General features: G+C 27.5%; 1 protein-coding gene across 1 annotated transcript in view; it reads left to right on the top strand.

Moving 5' to 3' along the window:
- LOC148233973 (PDF receptor-like) overlaps positions 1 to 17002 on the top strand; it is a 109311-nt gene that overhangs the window by 62350 nt on the left and 29959 nt on the right. The window contains exons 3-5 of the mRNA XM_088187292.1: positions 13020 to 13130; positions 15058 to 15209; positions 15278 to 15381. Coding sequence (XP_088043418.1) covers positions 13020 to 13130; positions 15058 to 15209; positions 15278 to 15381 — 367 coding nt within the window. The remainder of the gene's footprint in view (positions 1 to 13019; positions 13131 to 15057; positions 15210 to 15277; positions 15382 to 17002) is intronic.

Below are 17002 nucleotides of genomic sequence, written 5' to 3'. Positions count from 1 at the left end.
GTTATTTAGAACTGTGCGTTTATTGTGAGTCGATTATTTCAAAACGCGCATTTGTTGAGTAAGCCTCTAATATTCTCAAGTTTAAGCATATTAATAAAAAAATAATGATATATTCTTATGAGTGCTGTCGCTGATGGGAACTGACGAGCTGTTTAGACTGTCAGCGATAGTCGGCGGCCAGCAGAGGTAGGTAACACAGATAATGATTAAGTAGAGGGTACATATGTATATTTTTAAAAAATAATATTGAAAATAATGATAGAAAGGTTCAAAAGAGTACATTTAGTCAAATGTATTATTTTACTTATGTATAGTTCAATTTACAGCTGGCCATGACACATTTTCCAATTCCGCATAAGTGATATTTCATTTTATAAATGATACATACGTTTTGAATTGCAGAATTCTGTTGAAATTGTTAATTTCAGTTTCACCTAAACCGTGAAAAGTGTAAAGGTTAATTTTAAAAACGTCAATCAAGTTTATATATATATATTGATTTTTTAAGCATAGCTTAAAAAACAATTATGTTAGTTAAATATTTAATACTAATATTAGAACACTAGAGAATGAATAAAACATACTCAAATAATTTTAAGTAATACTTCAGTACAAAATTTGTTTAAATTGGCGTTTCTTTGAATACATGTTTTTTTATGGAATAATTATTGGTTTATAATCATTTTTATTTTTACAAATGTGTTATTTTTAAACAATATAATATAGGAAAAAGCTAACATTAGTTCTTAAACTTCCAATAAATTGAGTATTAGTGAAAGTTTTAAAAAAAATGCATTATATACTAGATTGAATATATTTAGCTAAGATCTGAAACAATTTAAATTTAAAGAGAAATATGTGGTTATATTTACTAATTAGGTAGTTTTTATAGTTGCAGGAGGATCTTGATTCTGTATAGATGTAGGTTTGCCATAACCAATTGTCTTTCAGTGTAAAAAAATGTCACTCAATTTCATTTTCAAGGTCGTTGATGTCGGCAAAATATTCCTACCATCTCGGATATATTCTAGAGAGGTCTTTTTTGACTTTGAATTCAAGTGTGACTTTCAAAGAACGTTGGAAATTGCAGAGACTCACAGAAAATCATTAAAATTGCTCGGTTTAATTTTTAAAATGCGCGCTACTTCAGGAATACTTTAGTATTGCGCACTCTTTATGATGCTCTAATCCGCAGCATACTAGAATCAAACACTTCTGGAAATTGCTCAAAGGCATCGTAGACAATCCTTCGGTGCTCAAGCAACTCCAAATGTGGGGTCCAGAAGGTGGTCATGCCCACTAATCTTGCCTGTAAAGTCTAGAACTGGAGCACTTGGCAACTCTTCTTTGGCAAAAGCCGTTCATCTGCTCAATACTGTGTTTTGGTTCAATTCGTGTAAGACAATGTACACCTGTTAAGGTTATTTTTGTCTGTTCTTTTATCTTGTTTTCGTGTTTTATACATATGTATATAATTGCATGTATTTTATATTTGTAATATATTTGATATTTTTTAACTTATAAATACTTTTTCAGGTCACGATGGTCATAATTTTAATAAATAAGTAAATACATATCCAGGCGCGTACGATGAGATACTTTCCCTTTCGCTCGCTCGCGTGCTAAGTGACTAGAGCGAGTGAGAGATAAGGGCGTGCGGAACGCATTGTTTGGCAAGTAAAGTTGCGAAATTAAATTCCCATCTACTCCAAAAGCTATTTTTCACTTATATTTTCTAAATCTAAAATTAAATAAACATAAAAAAAATATATTTAATTTTAAATTATAAGTCACATTAAATATACTAAAGAGCCACATGCGGCTCGCGAGCCGTGTTTTTTTATTTAAAGAAACAAAATAGCCTTTATCTCTCAGGTATGAGCATATAAAATCTTACAGCTAGCCGGAAGTTACATATTTAGTTACTTTGTAAAACAAACTGCCAAGTTGCATCGAATCGAAAGCTTTCACTATATCTAAAAAAAAAAATATTTTATTTATCGCACATCCTCAGTCAAACTATGGACGACTATGTTCGTTAATTAATTTACTTACAAAAGATTATTTTGAGCACAATGATATTGTTTATAGAAAGGTAAAGTAATACCCAAATTTATTTATTTATTCAAACAGTGTTCATTAAGGAAATATATTTTTAAATCACGGTCTCTCATCGATTTGTGAATTTGATCGATTTGGGAACTGCTAATGTAGATATTCTATTGCCAAAATTCATAAGGTCTGTTTAACAATTTAATGCAGCTAAATCAAAATTTTTTATGAAAAAATTTCGGAATCGTTGACCGGTTTTTAATAATAGTGCATTTTTTTTAAATAAAAATTTGAGTGCCGCTGCTGAGGCTCGAACCCGTAACCTCAAAATTCTAGTCTGAGACTACGCTATTCCGTTCTTAAATCACCTGTTAAAGCATATCAAAAATATCTTACAAGGTAAAATCTTCATTTACTTATATTCTGCCGCGAGAATAATTAACAAACAAGTATTTTGAAACAGCTGCTAACTCTGGCATAATTTTAACGTAAGTTTCGGGTCACTTAATGCTGGCAACAGAAGTTTACGTTGCTTATGTAACATAACTTTGGTCAAGTTGTATGAAGATTATTCAAACGTTAAATTGAGCTTGCAATTATAAACTACGATAGTTTGAATAACTTTTAATTACTTTGATGCAATATGTAATCGTCATAAGTACTTTGACTGTTAATAACAACTACAAACAAAAAGCTAAAATTATTTATATACTTGCAGTAAAATAGTTTAATTCTGCACAAATAAAGCATTAATAATTTACTTTGCTTTGTATTATATTTAATCAATCAAGAAAAGCAGTAAAAAATTACGTAGATGACTAAAATAATTTTTTTATTTTCGCACAAAAGTGCCACGAAAAAGTGACCCAAAAGAAAGCTAATGTTCAATCGTTTGTATAAGCTTTAAAATGTGACGCAAAAAGCTTTCAAAAAAGCTTACTAATATCGCACATAGTTGTCATTAAGAAATAAATTATTGTGTGAGTTTTTAAAGCACATTCTTATCAGTTTATTTTTATGCGAAAGACAAGGTGAAAAAAATTGTTTATGTTTAATTAAATCTAGAAAGATATAAAACGCTTTATATTTTTTATAACTATTTTACAATTTTAATAATAAAAATATGCTCTGTTTAAATTAATTCTCTTTTGAATGAATCCTTTATTTATGAAAAATCTTTATTTTTTGAGTTTCTGAGTCTTTAAATGATAATATAATATAACTCTGATTATTGAAATTAAATTATATATCAAAGAAAAAATTCTAAATGTTTAAAAAGGTAATAATTAGGCAAAATTTACAATCCTAATTGGTTTAATTTTACAACAGTAATTAATTATGTATCAGGTTTCGCATTAACATAAAACAATATCGCTCCAATTCTGTTTATCAACATCGGATGTTTTATGTTTAATTTTATTTGCATGATTACAATTACCATACAATAAAATTGCTATGTAATAGTCTCGTCTTATTTAAGAAATGATCGATGTATAATTCGCACAGAAGATCACGTTACTGTCGCCATTATTTCAGGTGTAATTTTTTTAGAGCTTCATTGCTCTTAATTTATTTTGGCTATCGTAGAGAATTTATTTATCATCTCAATAATAATTTCTTATTGTTTCTAACAAAGAATAGACTAAAACATTCTGTTTTCTCATTTAGTTTTTCAGTCGCTTTGATTAGTTATTTGTGTATACGCTTTAACAGTATTTCTAAATATTTTTCTTGATATTGCTTAAAAAATTTTAACACATTGCGTACGGTGTGCACAAATTTGTACGTTTCAGAAACCTTCCGTTGCGTCGGTGTGCACAAATTTGTGCGTTTCGTCATTTTAACTTCATACGAAAAAAACCCACGTAAACTGCGTATTTTCTGTAACGTATTTATTTAGGGATTTACCTACAGATGTTACTAATATCATATTAACTAAAAATAGTTCAAAAAAGTAGAAATTATAAATTCCAGAGGCTCAAAACTCGGGTAAAATAAATTCGTTTCAAGATGTATGTTTACATATATATATATATATATATATATACAATTTTTTTCTATGGAATTATCTTACATATTATTTATTAGAAATAGTGAAATCACTCAACACCAAATTGCGAATCGCGTATCAATAATATATAAATATATTTAATTAATTTTTAACACTTAACGGTCGATTTACGCGGCGATATTCGCAAGACACCCAACCGTCCAATTTCGAACAAATGTAACGTTTCCGTTAGGCTAAACGCACGCTGTTATAAAATTGTTACCGAAAAACCTCACCTTATCGGTTTGATTCAGGTAAAGATGGTAATTTTTTTAAAGATATGTTTCTTGAAATTCTTATCTACAAAATTACAAAAAAAACAAAATATTCAAAGGTAACCGCATAAAAAAACGAAATATTGAGCCAGACCTAATATTTAATTACATATTATCAACCTGAAGCATTATAACAAAATAATCAGTGATTCTCAACTTTTAATTGCATTAATTTATTTTACAACTTTTTGCATTATTATATTTTGTTAGGTTTACAATATATTTTTGTGATGTTTATTTATTTCGTACTCCTTCATTTATTGATACTATTTTCTAAGAAATAAATTACAGTAAATCAAATTCAAAATTTTTTTTATCATTGTTTTCTGTTATATATATATGTATGTAGAGGTGTCGTGGGCATTTAAATGCAGATTCATCAATCCCAAATGTGATATTTTATAATATTATAATATTTAGACCTGAAATGATCCCGATCTGTTCAAAGTAAATAAACTGTTCTCAACATGTTTTCAATTACCAACACATTGAATACCGGGCATTATTCCTAAAAATGGAGCGTGCGGCGGGGATTATTTGCAAAAATTAGGACTTTAATTTGTGTAACTATTGGTGGTTCGAGTCTTTATTGGATGCGAAGTATACAGTAAGTGTGCGTTTTTCATTATTTTAACACATTGCGTACCGTGTGGTAAAAATACAAAAAGTAGTAAATATATAATATTAACGCAATAAAATGTTTAGAATCACTGATAATTTTTCTTTATATTAAATATACTATATAAAATAATAATACATAAATTATAACAGAAATATAAAATAATAATACATAAACAATAAAAGATTGCATTTAGCCATAGGCAAACGTTACGTTTGTTCGAAATTGGACAGTTGGGTGTCGTGCAAATATCGCTGCGTAACTTGACCGTCAAGTGTTAAAAATTTTGAATTGATTGTATAGGTCACAAAATTAGATATTTTCGGTTTTTATTATAAACAACAGTATTTTATCATCATTATATTATTATCTTTATTGTTTTTATTCAAAAATATATATATTTGGTTATTCTAAACTAAAAATTATATTTTATTTTATTGGTACGCGATCCACAATTTGACGTGTACTGATTTTATCATTGCGAATACAAAAAAACGATCATCATGAATCTGTTTTTAAAATTTGACGTTAAAACGTTGACTAATTAAAGAGTTACGATGTTTTAATAAAAATAAGTTTGTATCCTAATTTTCGCAAATAATCCCCGCCGCACAGCTCCATTTTTAGGAATAATGCCCAGTATTCAATGTGTCAAATTCTAACATGTCTCTGACTGCTACAAAAAAGACCGAAATATATAAAGGACGTTTCAAGTTATACTTTACAGAATTTGATAAGATCTTATTCCAAACTTTTTCCTTTACAATATTTTTTTTTAACGGGAAATATCTGAGAATTAATTTTCGTTTATTATTGCAAATGTCAGTCTGTCATGTCGTTGCATCATTTATACACTTGGTATAAAAATGAAAGTTTTTATTTATTTTTTATATAATATATCCTTTGAGGATTCGTCGTTTAACGATTCTTTATTATTTATTTTGAATGAATAAAATTGAAATTCCTTTCAGTCTCGATATATTGCGCTAAAAATATTTTTGGCATCATCAGGAGATTTTTATTTTTTATATCGCACAGATTTTATGTATTTTATATATTATGTCAAAAAACCTGTAGTACCCGTAGTACGCTGTGTTCAATTGTCACAATAATTATTTATTCGATAGTTAAATTATATACAGCACGTTAACTGTTTATATTATAAATTGTATATTTTATACGCAATAAATATTTAATATAAATATATTGTCCTGAGAGTTGAATCTGAAAAAATAACAGATTACTGTAAAAAGAATGTACGTCAATATTATTTAAATTTTATCTTTTGCATTACAACATAAATAGTTAATACAATCAATACAAGTATTTTATATTTTATAGCAAACATAATCTATAATTAAAGCTTACAATAAATTATGTCCCTAAGCACTAGTTATTATAATTACTCATCACAATATTCTCTCGTGAGATTAGAAAAATCTACGAAGACTCAATCTGTGATGATTAATCGAAATTGAAATTATATAATAATCACTAATTATGAGCTCCCAGATACGATATAAATATGATAGGATTAGAGTATAGGTATATGGAATTCCAGGTCAAGTTATAATATAAATATTATAACTTGCACACATATTTTGTTTGGAGCTTTGACTTAGTTATGATAAGTGCGAAGGTTGTGAGATTTAGTTCAAAATTATGGTGAGGTCTCTACCTGAGTGAACTAATTTCAACCATCGAGATGAGACCCGAGTGGGCGAACCTTGACCTCAAAGAATAAGTGTTCAGTCGTGTTCCCTGCTGGAAATCGCTTTTTTTGACATTTTTTGATTTACATTTTCACCACCCCTTTTTCGCATCTCCTTTACCATCCCACCCCACCGTTTGGTCTTGGTGGCTTTACCTTGGTATATTTCAAGTGCCTTTTTCAGTTTCCGCAACTGTCAACCTTCGCTCGAACTTATTTTAATGCTGCGTTCAAGCGAATAAAATTTGAGATTTATATTCTTGCATTTCTGTAATTTTACTTACATTGCATTTTTTCCATGTAATTCTGATTTTGTGCAATTTAATTTTACTGAAAAGTATATTCTTATATTTTAAATTAAATAAATTTAATTTAAATATAAGAATATACTATATTTGCTTGGTAAACACTAACGTAAAAAATATACCGGTATTATTTAGCACACCTTGTATTTGCAATTCCTAGTTTAAAATTTAATATTATTGTAAATGCATTACCACAGTCCAGTATTCTATTTCGGTGTTAATACAAAAATATAAAGATGCATAAGCATATAAGCCGTTGATTACCAGCTCTTTAAAACAATACTAAATTTTTCCAAAAAGTTGGCAAAAACAAATTAGCTTTAATCTATTTACAGTGCCACCCAATAAATATAGGTGGTAAATATTTTATTGTAAATTGCTAAATATATAAAGTAATAATACAGACGGAAATAAAGCAATTAAGAGAATTTTTTTATGGCTTCTAAACGAATTGTAAGTTAAACATACGAACTAAACAATGCTTTTGGTGCGAGTATCGTTAAAAACATACAATACAATTGTGGTGCTAAAAACGAGTACCTTAAAAATAAATAAGGTCAAGGTCATATATTTATAATTGATATCGATCAACGTTAGTTGAATAATAACCACGCACAAAAATTAGAGAGCATGGAAAAAATGTTCAGTTCTGAAACTTTCAAAACATCTAATAAAATTAACATAGAATTTTGTTATTGATTAATAAATTTATTAATATCGATCTTTCTTTACAAACAATGTGTTAAATTGGCACATTTTATTTGATACGTATTTTTTTATCAAATAAATATAGGTATTAAAGAAATGCAATTTAATATTACGTAGATAATGATATTTTGAATTATAGCATACAACTAGTTGCTTCAATTTTTAATGCTACCTAATTGCCAGCTCTAATTAGTGTTTAATATACCTTTTCCATTGCGGGATGAATACATAACATTCTGAAAGGTACATTTTAATTTGCTGTCGGATAAAATGGCTTTTTCTCACCCGTCTATTTATAGATAAACGCAATAGTCAAGATTTTTTAATTATATATTTCTCACAACCTTCACAGGCAATGCACAGTTGCTCCCATTAATAAAATTGATTGGATATAGCGATACAAAACCCTTACCAACGATTGAAATGTATTATGCAACGATTTTAAGGCCACCGAGCTATAATAAAATGAGCAATATATAAAATAATTGTTACATGAAACAAATTGTTTGTGCATTACTATTGGATATATAGGTGCAAGCGAGCGTTAGCGAGTGAGCATTGGTTAGAACAATGAACACATTATGAATAACTCTATAAATAAAAATTCAAGGATTTACTTTACATAAATGCACAAACAATTTTATGGAACAGAGAATATATTTAAATGCACATATCACCCTAAATAATTCCCTGTTAAATCGCACCCTATTAAAATTTTTGCGTAAAAATATTTATTCATGAACCTTTTAGTGTTTCATAACCATTTTATAGTATAAAATAGAATTAGTGATATTAATTATAAAATACATAAAAATTAAATACATTAAAAAACATTTAAAATGATTGGCGATAATAATGGGGCTAATAATAATATAAAATTTAAGACTGGTGACTGTGTAGGCCATCCTAAAAGCGTTAAACCCTTTTATGCAAATTAACCCCTGCTTTTTAGCGAAGTATGGCATATAACGTTTTCTTGCTAGAATCAGATGGTAGTAAATATTTTCCAGTAGGAATCCATTGAAATGGATTCAAACATTTAAATATAAATACCACCACCCTGTTTGACTTTTGGTACTACGCAATCTTCGACACATGTGTACTACACCCAAAAAAGTATGATTATTTAAAAAAAATATTTCTTTAAATTATTTTTAATATTTTTATATTAGCCAATATATGAAGGTTGGATTCATTGGACTTCAGTATTTTCGGGCCCACTTCGGACTTTATTTATTTCTGAAAGCTACGGTTTGTGTCGGGCTTTACAACCTCTGAGTTCCACATTGTTGAACTTTCTTCGCACCGTCTGCAAAAAATGGATGGCTCTTCATTTGCAGAGACTTCAGTAGCCAGCTTTGAGGTCATTTTTGACGATTTTTAAGGGACTCACAAACAAACATTCGATCTTCCTAGGCAGTTGTTTTTCGTTTTCTTCCAGTTTTTGGCTTTTATTTGTAAGAACCACATTCGTTGAACCGTTTTAAAGTATTTTTGTGTTTAATATTATATGCAATAAAATTATATTCGCTTTTTTAGCGTTTTTTTGACATTTTTTATGTCTAAATAATATTCCAAATAAAAAAATTAGAACGAGAAATAAAGACAAAAATCAAGCAACTAAACATAACGGTCACTTAAGCGAGACTGCAATATTTTTTTAAACTCAAATTCGACAAATTGCTATGTATAGTACTCAGAATTATGGTTAAAACTACCTACTAAAATATTTCGGTCAAACTATACACTTGTAAAAAGTAACGCACTATTTCAAAGGGTGCCCCATTATTATGCCCAAAACATATGAAAAAATAATTCTTATAGTATTTCGCGGAATAATTATGCCATTATTTTTTGAATAAATATAATAAGCTTCTGAGGTTATAATACAAATATGTGTTAAATTTCATTATTATTGCTTTATTATAAATTACTTGAAATTAAAAAGAATCAGGTTCTACTCTAAAATAAACAAGCTTTTATAGCTGTTTATTTACTACAAACGTAATGTACTATTTCTGTAAAACATCAATAAATCTGTATATATAAGCTTATACTGACCTTAAATATATTGTCTTATAAGCGTATGTATGGTGGGTCGATTGAATCATAACAAAAAAAAAAAAAAAAATTATTTTTTGCCACGGTATCATAAGTATATACGAAAGCTCTATTTTGTATTAAAAATTCAAGTCTATATCTTTAAAAGGAACAAAATACTAGCGTTAACTATATGCCAAGTCGCATAAAAGCTCGTATGGGAGCCCGGTCAATTTACCATAAAACTAGTTTTTAAGAAAAAAATTTTTTTTTTTTAAAATGGAAATTTAGCTTCTGAACACTTTTTGCATATGACATTTTTCTGTAGGACTAGATTTTGTAAAGTTGAGACACTTAATTTTTACATTGGCCGCCATTTTGTAAAAAAATGTTATATTTTTTTTTCATACAGAATGTATAGTAGTTCTATACGATACTAAAAATTCAATTTTAAGTCTTTAAAACCAAGCGGTAACTCTTCTGCAAGTTTAAAAATGGCTCGTATGGGGGTCCGATCGAACTGATACATCGCTTGTTTTGAAGCAAAAAACTATTTTTTTTAATTTTATTTAGATGAAGTTAAGGCTTATAAACGTTTCATATATAGCAATATTTTCATTAAAATTTAAACCTCTTTATACATTAGGACTGCAATTGCAGCAAGCTTGTAAATCTAAGTCAAGGTATTTGAGGCTCGTCTTTATTTAGCGCAATTATTTTTTTAGAATATGAAATAAAATAAATAATAATAAAAAAAGCTAATCATTTAAAATTTTAAAGATATATTTACGTATTAATTTATAAACTGGATCATAAGAATTGAATAAACGTATCAAAAGCAAGATATATATAATTTTATGTGCATACTTAAATTAAGGTTTAGTTTTGTCATAGTCACTGTTTCATGTAATATTCTACGGTATGTTTACATCAGTATTTTTTATTTGATAGTAATGACATTTACTATGTAGTTTTTTAAGGTTAGTATAAAAACGTGTTTTTCATGTTATTTTTATCGTTTTACTGTGAATGATTAAGAGCTTAGAAAATATTTTATTACTATTATTACTTAGCTTAGGATAAAACCGTTCTAATAAGCTGTTTATAAACTATTAAATAAATTTAAAATTAAATGTGTTTAATAAATTATAAGTTAAAAGTCTAAATGTATACTCAAGTATAAGCCGCTTGCCTTTCATCTTGTTTACCATTAAAAGGATAATACAGGGATTTTCTGTGAATTGTAAAAATTGCTGCTTTATTTTTTTATTTAAATTATTCAATTTATAAAATAATGGTTTTGTAGCCTAATCAGAATCGGTTCAAGTGTCAAGTCTATAGAAATCAGTACGTAAAAAAATTAAATATCATTAGTGTATAGTTTGCTTGAAATGTTTCAATATAATATAATATATACACTGTATGTAATATAATGAAACATTTTAAAATCGTACAGTATGACTCTAGCATAATTTTTTACGGTATTTATTTTTCATTATTTACCGAAACAACATGTGTAAAAAATATAATATATTATGTTGTGTCACATCGTACAGATGGCTTTTTACATATCGAGTGTTTATAATCCTGTGATCACACGTTTATATTATAATACCATTTTTTATTTGTTAAATTAGTTAAACATATCCTTAAGATTTTTTTTAGTAGAATATCTAAATGAGCAGATTAAAAGATTTATAATATATATATATATATATACGTTTTCAACGCTTAGAATTACATTATTAAACTAGGTTTTAATTTAAATTAAAACAATTTTTTCATGTATCACAAAATTTAATATAAAAAAATTAGCAATTAAGTTACTTTAAAATTAAACCACAAATAAACATTAATAATGCGTTGGTTTTTATACTGTAAGTATAATATTTTTAATGCGCTCCTTACGTTAAGACATTAGCTTAAAATATGGATTAAATCATATAGAAAATAATTATACCCCATGGTGATTAACAATTATGTGTTATTTTAATTGCTTGGTAGTGTTATCATGGTATAAAAATTAAATTACTTATTTTTAATCAATAACAATACCTAGAATTTTTGCGCTTTTAAAATTAAATTAACCCTAGAAAAATAATTGATTTATAATCGCTCCACGCTTTATTAACAACTCGATAATATCCGTGATTTAAAAATAGATTCCATCATCGAGTACGGATTGAGTAAATTAAAAATTTTTTTAAAAGGATTTAATGGATAATGTATTTATTATCTAAGCGTGTTTTTTTGGGTATTACGCTACCTTGATTAAAAATTAAAAAAAATAATCCCATTGTGTTTCAAATAATATTTTGTAAGTGAATTTATTAACAAACATTTCTATCTGTTATATAAAAATTACTCAACAATACATCAACCAAATAGTTTGACTGAAGCTTAAATAAAAACCTTAAGTGTATTGCCTTTCAATGTTCGATACAGGAAAAGCTTTCATTTCAATTCAGTATGGCGGTTTGTTTTACAAACTTGCAAATATAAGACCTCCGACTATCTGCTAGACTTTATACGCTCATACATGAGATTTAAAAGCTATGTTGTTACTTCAAATGAAAGAACACTCGTTACTATATACAATCTCAGCTAGAGTCTCTTATATATCAGGGGTAGCTTAACTTCTTGCCAGTACGAGCCACATTTACATAAATATATTTGTAATATTAAAGTAGCAAATAAAAATATGTATGAGATAGTACGATTTAAATTATTCAGATCTACCTTTCACTTAAACTCAAGTCTCTTCTTCTTTAAATGTTAACAATTAATGTTAGCTTTTTCTATATTATAATAAAATAAAATAACACATTCGTAAAAATAATGAGATACTGTAATATTTTTATATTATTATTAAATGATTGCGTACGTTTTAATCGCTTTTTACTGTTCTGTAATCAGTATTATATATTTATTTTTAAGCATTTACTCTCTAAATATATCCACAAAATAAATAAATATAAATAGTATTGTTTGAAAATTGGCTGACGGTGTTATACATATATTTTTTGTAACCCTTTTAGTCCTTCACATTGTGTGCTATTTCGGTGAGAGGTGAAATTCAAATATCAAAGAAAATGTTCATTTCCAACAGTATGTTTCAAATGTTACATGAAATATCACTTGTGCGGAATTGGGGGATGTTTCATGACTAGCTCTAAATTGCATCAAACTATATATAGTAAAATCTTGTTTATCTCTCTATTTTTATTTTTTATGTATTATTTTTTAATTATATTCACAGACATACTCTACTGTAACACTGTCTACGATACCTACCTATGCTGGCCTCCGACTATCGCCGGGACTTCTACCACCCTAAATTGCCCGTCAGTTCCCTTCAGCGACAGCAGCAGTAAGAATATTTTTCATAAATAACTTATTAGAAGCTTACTCAACAAATATACGTTTCGAGATAATCGACTTTGAAGTATATTCTTATGAGTTAACGCATGTCTAGTCAACGTATGCAAGATCACGTCCTGTGTGTTGTATGTTGCTCTAATCTAAATATTCTCAACGCCTTGTATTATAAAACTTTAATGAGTTGTGCTGTTATTCAAATATTTTTTCTTTTCATAATAAGTATATAAGATAGTTTGAAAATATATTAACATAACGACCGAGTTTCTTTACAAACTTGATAAGATATGATGAATACGCTTCGTATTTCGTCAAACTTTATTTAACTATATTTATATATACTATATGTATATATTTTAATATACAAATAGATCATTTAAAATATTATCTGCAGAATATATAATATATACAACAATTAAATATAGCTAAAAATATCTACATAAAAAATAGTGACAATAGTAATTAAAGGCAAAGCTTTTTTTTCAACTAATATATACACAAACATATTATCTCTTCTATTAGTAATATGACAATCAGCTCATTTTGTATTTTTACTTTGTGAGAATAAAAATATTTTTATAACACACAACCTTAAAATTGTTGGGATAACACTGGCATTAGTAAGTATATAGCCTGTAACAGAGTTTACTTCAGTACACTGCGTGGACTAAGACTGATACCGACCTCCTACTTATGATGTCACGAAAGCGAGTTGAGGTCGTATAAAATAATTATGATCTTTAACATAAGGAGATAATTTAAAAAATGTGGATCATAAAAAAAGACAATTAGGCGTAATGAAAAGACTCTTATTCTATTAACAAAAAAACATTATTTAAAAATCAATAAAATAATTAATATATTTTCTTTAAAACGGCAGAAGCAACTATGATTTTTGCTTCAGTACATTGCGCGAACTGAGGCTATACATGACCTCCTACTTGGGCTTTTGCGAGTCACCGTCATATCCTTGTAAGCCATTGAAAATTACTGATGGTCTTTAACAGACTGGTTAGTAGCGTTTTGTATTTGAAAAGATGCACCTGGAAACAAAAACATTATGATCAGTCCATCGACTTATCAAAAGCTTATCAGATGGAATCCATATTAAGCGATGATCAATCCCAAGCTCTTGGCTTAAAAGTTGTGAAAGATTGTGAGAACATAAACAAAAATAAGTCCTGAAAAAATATTTGTATTAAAATGCTTTGTATCGCAAAGAAGAAAGGTTAAAAATATGGCTTCTTTAAACTTCTTATTTTTTATGAAAAAAAAACCCTCAATTGAAGACAAAAAAATTGGAACAAAGAAAGATATGGGGTCTAGCCGTCCCCCTGTTCGAATGAAAAGCATTTCTGTACCTTTAAATCGAAAATAATCAGATAACGTGAACCAAAATAAATAAATAAGATTTAGAGTGGTTTAAGGAATATGAAAAAAGAACAATAAAAAGGAGTCAATTTGTGGATGATCAGAACGTATTACATAATTCGATATCGAATAAGTGAGATAAAAGCACAAAAGTGATGCATATTTGTCACCATCCGCTTGATTGATTATTTTCTGAAATTCAAGATGAGTTATTATTTACAACCATATGCCTAAATAAAACGCAGTTCTTCGATCTGAACTATTAAATCTAAACCAAGACCAAAAATACGTTACCTCTATAGAATGAGTATATGTATTAAACCATAACAATGTACACATACACATGAACAGATACGTTGAAAGCTCTACAATCTACATGCTTAGATTGAATTCTCATGGCTATTGTCATATCAAAGCATTTGCTGGAATTTCAGAAATGCCATTGCTTATTGATCATGCTTAGCTTATCAATTTTTATAAAATTGATTCAAAAATATATTGCTTGTAAATCATATTGTTCTGGAAATTCACATTTATTATGCTTTCAGAGACCGTAGATAAAACATGCAACGCTTTAGGTTATTGGGAAGGTAAGAGCCCTAACGAAACATCAGGAGAGTTAGGATGGACCAATTATACTCCCTGTTATACGCCTGGTATTCAAAATCTTCTCACCAAGCTAAAGGGAGATTCCGGCGATGTAAGTATTTAAATATAGGTTTATAATTATAGTAAATAAATTGTTTATTAAATGTTCTCTAATTGCAGTTAAAGATCGGAATCGCCGAAGGCACCCGCAAGATGGAGATAGGAGGGCTCACTATATCTCTAGTTGCGCTGCTAATGTCGCTGACGATCTTCTATAAATTCAGGTATTTAAAAAAAAAAACACTTACATTATATTTATTAACTATTTCCCATTAATTTGAAATAACAATTTATTTAATTTAAGTAGTAAAAAACACATCATTACAATATCTGTTTATGACTTGGGTTTTCTCGCGAAACGCTTAATCAACGGCAAATAATAATTAAAATTTTGACTTTAGATTTTACGTATTATTAAACGAGTAAATTTTATAAATTTATTTAATTTAATAATAGTATTTTATCAAGGGTACCTATGTATAAACGTAGATTGGATGAAAATCTTGAAGTGAAATTAAAATGTATTAATTTAATTCGGACTACCAGATTTCATAATTTATATTTGATATTATTATTGATATTTATTAATATTATTTTTTTATACGTGAATCAAGATTTTAATAAAAAAAGCCATTAAATTCAGTAGCAAATAGATCCACTGTTTCTTTTATGTTCTGTTCCCAAATTATATTTTTTCAAAAGGGTTGCCGAGATAGATATGTATGGTTGTTGTGCTCTATTCAGATTAATTCATGTATCATATTATTATTATAAAAATATATTTTGGTCGTAATATTTATGTGATTTATTTATAGTATTTTATTATAATTGTTGCTCATTTTAGAATATCTACTCGTGTTAAAAATAACGTCAAGTAAATTGAAGTTATACAAATTTATGTAAATAATATAAAATAATATTCGGTAATACTGCATACCCCTTTTAGTACCAAACAATTTAGCCTAACATAAATGAAATTGGTTTTTTAACCCTTTAAACGCCAGCGTGTTTTTAGTGAGTCACCTGTTATTTCTCTTAGCGTGTCAATATCTGTTTCTAAAAATATACATATAAAATACTTGGTTTACTGATAAATTAAGCTAGTACAATAACGTTTAAAAATTAAAAGTAATGTTTTAAAATATTAATTTATAAAAAAAACGATTCACAAATGACCTTTGAGTCTCTTATATTATTGGTTTGCATTTTTAAATAAATTATTTTATGTGTGTTTTGCAAATTTTAAACTTTTTTAGTGTACTCTTAATAATGTACGGTTATAAAAATCATTAAGAACAGTAAAAATAGATTATATTTGTCATATTTTTTACTTAAAAAAATATAAGATGAATCATGTTTGATGTAAAAAAACACATATCTTTAATTGGCAACCAAAAAATTGCATTTTTTCCAATGAAAAATTTTAATATACATTTTGCGCAAATTTTTCAAATTTGTTTTTATATTTAAATATAATTATTGAGACTTACTTATTGCTTATATTTAACGCATATGTTTAGTGACGCATATTTTATTGGTTATTTGCGTAAAAATATGTCTAAATGAAAATAAAAATGATTAAATAATGTATGCAATACATTTTCTTTTCACTTCGCCAGCCATCCCTATCATAAAAAAGGGCGTTCAAGTCGTGGCGACGCGATCATTTATCTGTTACATAGAGAAATTACTGGTAACGGCTAGGTACTTGTATATGTGATATACAAAAAAAAATATCTAACATGTTTAATTTTTGCCAGAATATCTTGCGAAAATGGACAATTTGCGAAATATCAAATTAATATAATTTTTTTGGGCCAATATTTCGGTCCTTTGAGACAAAAA

This window comes from Plectrocnemia conspersa, unplaced genomic scaffold (genome assembly GCF_051122295.1).
Source record: "Plectrocnemia conspersa isolate PC_06_02 unplaced genomic scaffold, ASM5112229v1 ptg000006l, whole genome shotgun sequence".
In the NCBI taxonomy this organism is placed as follows: domain Eukaryota; kingdom Metazoa; phylum Arthropoda; class Insecta; order Trichoptera; family Polycentropodidae; genus Plectrocnemia; species Plectrocnemia conspersa.
Note: the sequence above shows the minus strand (reverse complement) of the source record. Positions and strands in the feature narration are given on the sequence as shown.